This window comes from Catharus ustulatus, chromosome 4 (genome assembly GCF_009819885.2).
Source record: "Catharus ustulatus isolate bCatUst1 chromosome 4, bCatUst1.pri.v2, whole genome shotgun sequence".
Lineage (NCBI taxonomy): Eukaryota > Metazoa > Chordata > Aves > Passeriformes > Turdidae > Catharus > Catharus ustulatus.
In genome coordinates, this window is record NC_046224.1 from 22,892,349 (window position 1) to 22,900,370 (window position 8,022).

At 45.5% G+C, this 8,022-nt stretch overlaps 1 protein-coding gene across 1 annotated transcript; it reads left to right on the plus strand.

Moving 5' to 3' along the window:
* The first annotated feature begins 1,424 nt into the window (after nucleotides 1–1,424).
* Nucleotides 1,425–7,895, plus strand: POLR3H (RNA polymerase III subunit H). Its single transcript, XM_033059055.1, has 6 exons — nucleotides 1,425–1,722; nucleotides 2,875–2,971; nucleotides 4,590–4,676; nucleotides 5,651–5,714; nucleotides 6,320–6,527; nucleotides 7,017–7,895. Exons 1-6 carry the CDS (start codon nucleotides 1,612–1,614, stop codon nucleotides 7,068–7,070), a joined length of 621 nt encoding a protein of 206 aa, XP_032914946.1. The 5' UTR covers nucleotides 1,425–1,611; the 3' UTR covers nucleotides 7,071–7,895.
* The last annotated feature ends 127 nt before the right edge of the window (nucleotides 7,896–8,022 follow it).

Genomic DNA, 8,022 nt, shown 5'->3' on the forward strand with positions numbered 1-8,022 from the left:
CTGTCAGCCAGGGATGTTTGGTTTTCCTGGCGGATCTTTTTTTAAACACACTTCAAACAACTTCCTTTCATTTTCCCTGACAAACCTCAGACGTTAGCACACCCCCTTGTTTTCTGCCATCCCTCATGCTGCTTCTCCCTCACACTGATTCCCTCACTGCAGAACGCACCAAGGCCTCAAAAATTATACTATGAGGGTTGGTTTCTTTTTGGCAATTAATGCTCACAAATTATTCCAGCTCTGCATGGTGGCAGCTTGTACCTGAAAAGCACTTTGACCTAAGCACTGGGCAGACACAGCTGTGAGGAATGTCCAGGTGCAAAGAGGATTATAAACCCACCTGGCTTTGCTGGAGATATGGGGAAACAGCTGAAGAAATGGCTATCAGAGAGGCAGAGACTTTCATCTTTGGGCTCCTGAGCGCAAGAGGGACATGGAGCTCCTGCAGCAGGTCCAGCAGAGGGCAACAGGGATAATCAGGGGACTGGAGCTTCTCTTAGGAGGAAAGGTTGAGGGACCTGGATGTGTTCAGGCTTGAGAAGACTGAGAGGGGACCTCATCAATGTGTATCAGCTGATGAAGGGTGGCAAGAGGTTGGAGCCAGGCTCTTCTCGGTGGCGCCAAGTAATAGGACAAGAGGCAATGGGGCAGAAACTGATGCACAGGAAGTTCCACCTGAACGTGAAGGACTTTTTTATTGTGCAGTGACCACACTGAACAGATTGCCCAGAGAGGGTGTGGAGTTTCCCTCACTGGAGAGAGGATGCAAGAATGCTCTGGATGCAATTCCTGTGCCATGTGCTCGGGGATGACAGTGATACCAAAATGGCTGGGAAATAAACTTCCTAACACAATCTGAAGCATTAGAAAAGCAGGCATTCTTTATCTACATAGGACGCATAGAAGACTTTCTCTGAAAATTTATATTCTGTATGTTATTTTTCAACCATACTTGAGCAGAGAGGTCGGACCAGACATCCCCCACAATGGTCCCTTCCTATCTGACCTGTTCTGTGCTTCTGTGATCTGTCATCGCCTATCTGGCTTGAAGTTTACGAAAATGATAAATTAAATCAGAATAATCGCAGTTGAGAATCATTCTAGCTGTGGCACGGGAGATAGCGCCCGGGGACCCACCTGTCGGGAGGGAAGGAAGGAATTACACAGCATCCCTGCAAAGCACGCCAGGGTGCTGAGCTCCTTTCCACGTTTATATTACCAAAACCAGTCCCTGCGGGGGTCGCCGGATACTCCCCCGCTCCGGTGACAGCGTGTGGCAAGGCCGGCCCGGCCCGGCCCCGCCCCGCTGAGGAGGGACAAAATGGCGGCCGGCGCCCCGCCCCGCCCCGCGCCGTGTCAATCAGGGCGCGCGCCCCGCCAGCCGAGCGCGATTGGCTGCGGCGGCCCCGGAAGCGGCGCGAGGCCGGGGCGCGCGGCTCCGCGTGCGGCCGGTGCGTGAGGGGAGCTCCCGGCCGCTCCCGCCGCTTTTCCCTCGGGACAGCCGGGACACCGCCCCGCCGGGCTCCGTGCCACACTTTGGCGTGCCTTCCCAGGCCCGGTCGCAGCGCTCCAATTCCCGAGGCTGTTGGCGTCTCCTCGCCCCCCACCACCATGTTTGTCCTGGTGGAGATGACTGACACTGTGAGAATTCCTCCCTGGCAGTTTGAAAGGAAACTGAACGAATCCATTGCTGAAGAGCTAAACAAGAAATTGGCCAATAAGGTAAAGCGTGGGTCACGTATAGGTTGATGCAGGCATCACAACATCCAGCATTTCTTCCTTTTACCTGTGCCTGCTGAGGAGCGTGGGTTTAGATGAGAAGGCCAGCCCCTACGAGTGTAAACAAAGAGCCACGTATTATCTCAAAGGGGACATTTTTCTGATGGCTGATGTTGTCATGGGAAGATTCTGAGACACCAGATGGGGCAGAGAAGCATGGAAGAAAAGTGAGAGCAGCTGCTGGTTTGTGCTAAAAGGAACAATCCAAAATGCAACCTGAAAAGCAAATACAAACTAATCCATCCAGTGGGAAGTTTAAAGAAAGAAATACTATAGAAACACATGTAGAGAAGTAATACTGGAAGAGAAATGAAGCTGTTAATAGCTGATTTGGTCTGTGCTTAGTAATTGAGATACATGGTGGCAGTAAGAAGTTGGCCTTTGGTGCAGGATATAAAAAGTTTTCTGGCGGACCTGGGGGTCAGAGTTTCCCTGTGCACCCCTGGGACTGTGATTAGCATATGGCTTTCAACACGAGGCAGGTGCAAAACTCAAAATGCAGCTGTCAACATAAAAGGAACTCAAAAGAGCAACCTGAAGGGTTGTGAATATAAGATTATACAGGCAGGTTATGAAAAGCAAAAGTCTTCCTTCATCCACTGCTGACTGGTAGATGCCTCACATTTTGTTGGCAGCGAAGCTGTCTCAGAAGTAGCAGAGAAACCAAGAATTGCCTTGTGTCTCCCCAAAGCTAATATAATACAAGACAAAGGCGAGGCTAGAGAAGCGTCTGCTGAGAGCATAAGGCTAGCAAAAAGCATGTTTAGCATTTGGACCAGCTGTGGGGCTGGTGAATGATGGGGAGCTGTTTGCTGTCTTAGCAGCTCAAGTTCTCTCACCACTGACAATTTCCCCAAGGGTTTCTCTTTGTAGCAGTGTTCTTTCCAATGCCAGTGAAAATGTTCTCCCGCAACACTTGGGTTGGGGTTCCCCTATGCTGCTGGTGGTGTTCCAAAACAGCCTCCATCCCATCTTGGCATCCCTCTGTTGCTGCCTTTTGAAAAGGTATGCATAATGTATAAATTCCATAGTTTGCTTGATTTTACCTGGTGGCTTGCTTGATTTACTGCTCTTATTTTTTTTTTCTTTTATCAGGTCGTATACAATGTTGGGCTCTGCATCTGTCTGTATGATATCACAAAGCTGGAAGATTCATACATATTTCCTGGTGATGGTGCATCACATACCAAAGGTAAGTGCTTTTCCTCAGTTATATCGTGTTCCAGAAGGTTAATTAATGATCTGGAAATGGAAGCTGAGTTCAGTTGTTAGGGAAAGTAACAACCTTAAGTTCACAGCCTTAACTCTGTTCCTGCTAGGAGGGCAGGAGAAACATGGTGAAAGTCTCTTATTTTCTTTGCAGTTTTGGATACAAATACAGCTTTAAATAGCCAGTCCTTGCCTTCTGCAGCAGCCCATCTCTGTTCTACAATTACAGCCATAGGTGTGGGGTAAGGAAAGGGTTAATTTAGTTGAAAATTATTGAAAGTCTGCACACAGAAAATAAGTTGTAATAATTGGTCCACATTTCTCTCTGGTATTTTTTTCTTTTTGAAGCTTATTTTCCCTAGCTAGGATGTTGAAACCTGTTTCCACATATAGCATTTGCACAACATTTAATGCTCTTGTACTAGCTGGAAGTTTTATGCCACTTTAGTTGCAACTTAGACAGATCTGGTTCATCATACATTTCTAGTGATTTTTTTTTAAATAAGAAATGACTGATTTTTTTACTTTGACTCTTAGCAAATCTGAGTAAAAACTGTAAGTAAGTGCATAAAAGACTATCTCTTTTAAGTTAAAATGAGGGTTTAAACTGGTAAGAGATGCATTTTTCTGGTTTCAGTTTACAGTGTGGAAACATAGGTTGAGCACAAGAAATATCTCCTGTTAGAAGGAAACTGCACTGACTATGTGTGCCTCCTCTTGTCTAAATTTTAACTCAAAAAAAAAAGAATCAAAGTAATTTCCTGCAAAGAAAAGCTTCTCTAACACTGAAGGAGGATGTCAGGCTTTCCTGCTTGCTTTAATCTCCATTCAGCTTCTCAACTTAGAATTACTCCTTGAACTGAAAGAAGGGAACTTTTCTCTTTCAGCTTGGGGAAAAAAGTCTGCTTTCAGAATCTGGGGTAGCACTTTGATAAATCCCACTGTGTCTGGTCCCACTCTTTCTTAAATGCACTGCCTAGTTTAAAAGAGGAGCACTGAGGAGGTACAGCTAAAATGATGTTCAATTTCTCAGAAGCATCGTTTGGCTGAGATTGTCTTAGTGTAGCATTCTTGTAATAGTAAATGCCAAGTGCTTAGTTGGAAATATTTTATCTTGCTTGGAGGAAAAAATCCAGTTATGTTAGAGAACCTTTAATCTGATAGTACTTGATTTAAAATATTTCATTTAATGGAAATACAACATTGCAGACAAAGATAAAAGGCAGAAGTGTTACGAGAAAGTGTAACTTCAGCTGATAGTCTTGACCATGAAGCGTTGTGCTTCCGTCATAAGCTGATCAGAGGCCATACTCCATGTTTATCATCTTACACTTTCTTTCTGTGAACTTCTTGCAAAACTGAGGAGATGGGAAGAGAACACTGCTGATCAGCTGCTGCCAGAATTTATACAAACCAGTTAGGAATCAGAGCTCTTATTCCCATTTTTCTATCTAATCAGTGCCTGTAAAGAGGTTGTAAAAGAAGCTTGGTGTTTTAGAGGGCATACAGGATGTGGGATTTTGTTTTAATGGCTGCCACCCTGTGGGAGGACTGTAGTTTACTAACATGGACATAACATTAATGATCTGTTTTCTTTTAAGTGCATTTCCGCTATGTGGTCTTCCATCCCTTCCTGGATGAGATTCTGATTGGACAGATTAAAAGCTGCAGCCAGGATGGCGTCCACGGTAAACCACAACTTCTGACATTAGGGACACGTGAGCTGCAGAGTTCTTGGGTCTCTTGAGACAGATTTTGGCTGCCATAATGCTCTCTGTGGGCTGCTTAATGGCTATTACAGGTCTCTACTGCTGCCCTGATCTGAGGGTGCTTGGTACCTTGAGCCTGGCAGCTTCCCTGATCCTGATGGTTTTGTCCACGCTCCCTTTTCCTTTTGCCCGAGAATAACAGGCAAGCCCGTCTGCAGTGTAGACTGTATTCCTTTCCTTGCTTCAGTTAACAGAATTAGTTTTTTCCAAAGTGGAACTATTGGCTTATGTTGGTGTGATGTATTTTTCCTATAGTACTGTGCAAACTTGGGTTCATTTTCTATACCTGAAAACACGTCAGGGAAATGTCTGTGAGCACAAAGTGCTGGCAGAGTCATGGAATATATAATTGATGAGTTGCTTTCCTTTTCTCCAGGAGTCTTCCATGCAAGGGAGCTCTGCTGCTCAGTTGTTAAATTAGGACAGTAAGGTTACCTTGGCTGCTTTGTTGCTGAATTTGGGCATGGTCCATTCCCTGATAGAATTCAACATCATGAAATCTCAAGGGGGATAGGGGGCTGTTTTAACTTTATATTGGTCTTTATTTAACATACTACATCTGTGATTTCTAAGCTCTTTTTTGTCACAGACCTCTATAGCATCTGACTCATTTCTTGGAACACTTTCATTTCCATTCCTGCTCCAAACAACCTTTTCCTTTCCCAGCGGGCACGAAGACTGTGTCCTCTGTTGCTCTGTGTACTTTCAGCTGGGTGGTTGCCCTGCTGCCAACTGAAATTGAGCGTTGTGGCTCAAAGGATAATTCCTGCATAATCTCAATGTCCTTCCTGAGAGAGGAAGGAGAATAAACCTAGAAATGCATTTTAGGAGTCACTGTGGAACATCATTTGCAAAGAATTGTTTCAGTCTTAACCACATTCTTTTCTCCACAGTTTCTATTGGATTCTTTGATGATATTGTCATCCCACCAGAATCCCTGCAGCAGCCAGCTAAGTTGTATCCTTTGATCACCTTTGATAACTTTACTACTTCATTTCAAAAGATTGTGCAGTGCTGGCCCAACAGGCATTCACTACTGCAACAATGAAGGTGCTCAGCAGCAGAAGCTAAGCCCTTCTGTCGGGCAAGTCCCACAGACTGTTATCGCAGCTAGACAGGCCCTCACGCTCATTAGGTTTTGCAGGATCATTGTGCCCACTGATAGAAATGAATGGCAGTGTCCCCTGCCCAGCTGTAATCCCCGCCTCCAGTCTTGGCTGCTGCTGAAGATAGAGTGCAGCTTTTACCACATCGTGTAATGTCTACATACGTGTGTGTCTGATGTACTTCAGTGTGGTAGGCGAGGTTGTCTTGAGTCTGAGGAGTTTTGCTTGTCTGGGGTCTTTTCTGTTGCTAGGTTTTTTGAGGGGATGTGTAGACCAGCAGCATACAGCTTGATCCAGGAAAATCAGGATAATGGGGGTCCTGGGCTGCTCATGTTGGAAAGCACATGGCAGTTTGGGAAGTAACTGTGGAAAGGCTTTGAATCCAGTCTATTCTCAGAACTGTCAGAAAGTGATCTGTGAAGCAGAATACTGTTTCCCTCCTTAATCCTTGGCCAGTGATGAAGCAGAGCAGGTGTGGGTATGGGAATACGAGACAGAAGAAGGGGCCCATGACCTTTACATGGACATTGGGGAAGAGATCCGCTTCCGAGTTGTGGATGAAACGTTTGTTGATACGTCACCGACCGGTCCAAGCTCTGCAGAGGCTTCCACTTCAAATGCCGCAGAAGAAGTCCAGAAGAAAGAGGCACCCTACACTCTTGTGGTAACTATGTGCATTAATTCTTACAGCCTTGTGAGTGTTGTGGTGTATTCAGTGCCTGAAATAGCATGCCTTTCCCAAAGGGACTGATTGCTTTAAGCTGACCATGAAGCAGTCACAAAATGGAAGGAGTAGAAAAGGGGAGAAATGAGGTTGTTCTTTGTGGTTGCTCTGTTTTCTGAGTGTTTTCACGGGAACACGTCGTGGTTGTTGCTGGCTCCCCCTGGGAGGCTGGTTTAAAGCAAACTGTGTCTGCATGAAGAGTACAGAGCTGGGAGCAACACATCAAGGTTTATGTGGCAGCTGAACAGTCTTTCCTTGCAGTGCTCTGGCATAAAACCCACCTGAGTACAATGCATGAGAAAGGTGGATCTGAACCAGTGGCAGCTGTGTTCCATAGCTTTAAAGGGAGAGATGTTGTATTTTTAGGCATTTTCCTCTATTCTCTATGGAGTTTACAACTGCATGCTCTCGTTTTCTCTCTCTGAACAGGGATCAATCAGTGAGCCTGGCCTGGGCCTCCTGTCGTGGTGGACAAACAGTTAGCTGTCATCAGAGCCTGCTCCACAGAAAGTCTTTCCGGGGGATATTTTGGGGGATAATGGGACCCTGCTGGTGCTCATTGCTCCTCTGAAGCTGAATAAGGAATTAGACCTGCCATTTTCTGTTTTTCCTTCAGCTTCCAAGCTGCCAGAGAGAGACGGTTGCTTTCAAGTAATGTCTTCACTGATGTGTAGAAGTGAATTTACAGGCACAAAAAGCCTTGAACACAGCAGCTACAAACTCAGCTGGAGCTTTGGTCTCCTGCCCCAGAGGGAAAATTGTGGAGGCCTTCACTTGCCTGAATTAAGGAAGGAGTTGACTTCAATGAGTAAAGGCAGAAGAGAATACCTGTTGAGAAATACCACTCCTTAGGCTGGCAGCTTGTTCTCAGAGGATTAGAAACCTGCCCTTCTTTTGACAGGAAATGAAGAAGGCTAGAAAAGGCTAGAGTTAGTAGAGGTGTGGTACTCTGGTGACCTGGAAAATGCTGCTGCTGGGAGAGCAGGGGAGGTGCTGGTGTTCTGCTAAGAATGGGAACTTTACCCATGGATGAAGTCAGCCAGAAGGAACAGGAATGACAGTTTACCCAAAAGTAACCCAGGCTTAGTGAAGATGACCACTTTGGAAAACTACAGGCTGCTTATTGTGCTGAATGGAATGACTTTTTTGGGTGGGCTGTATTTATGCAGAATAAGCTAAACTTTGCAGGAGTTTGACTGAAAATACGAAATTATGGACTGAAGTGGACCAAGGCTATGTTGATCAAGCTAAATCCTTGTTTGTGGGGGGGTGTTAATACCATAAATGAAATAAATAGTAAAAACCACACAGCCTGCTTTCCTGTACAATTTGTGGAGGAACTATTAGCTTCCTGCCTAGCAGGAAGGAAACACTTGCCTCCTGCAGTTTAGCTACTTGGATTTCAAGGCAGACAGATTTGAGACCATTGCTTTGC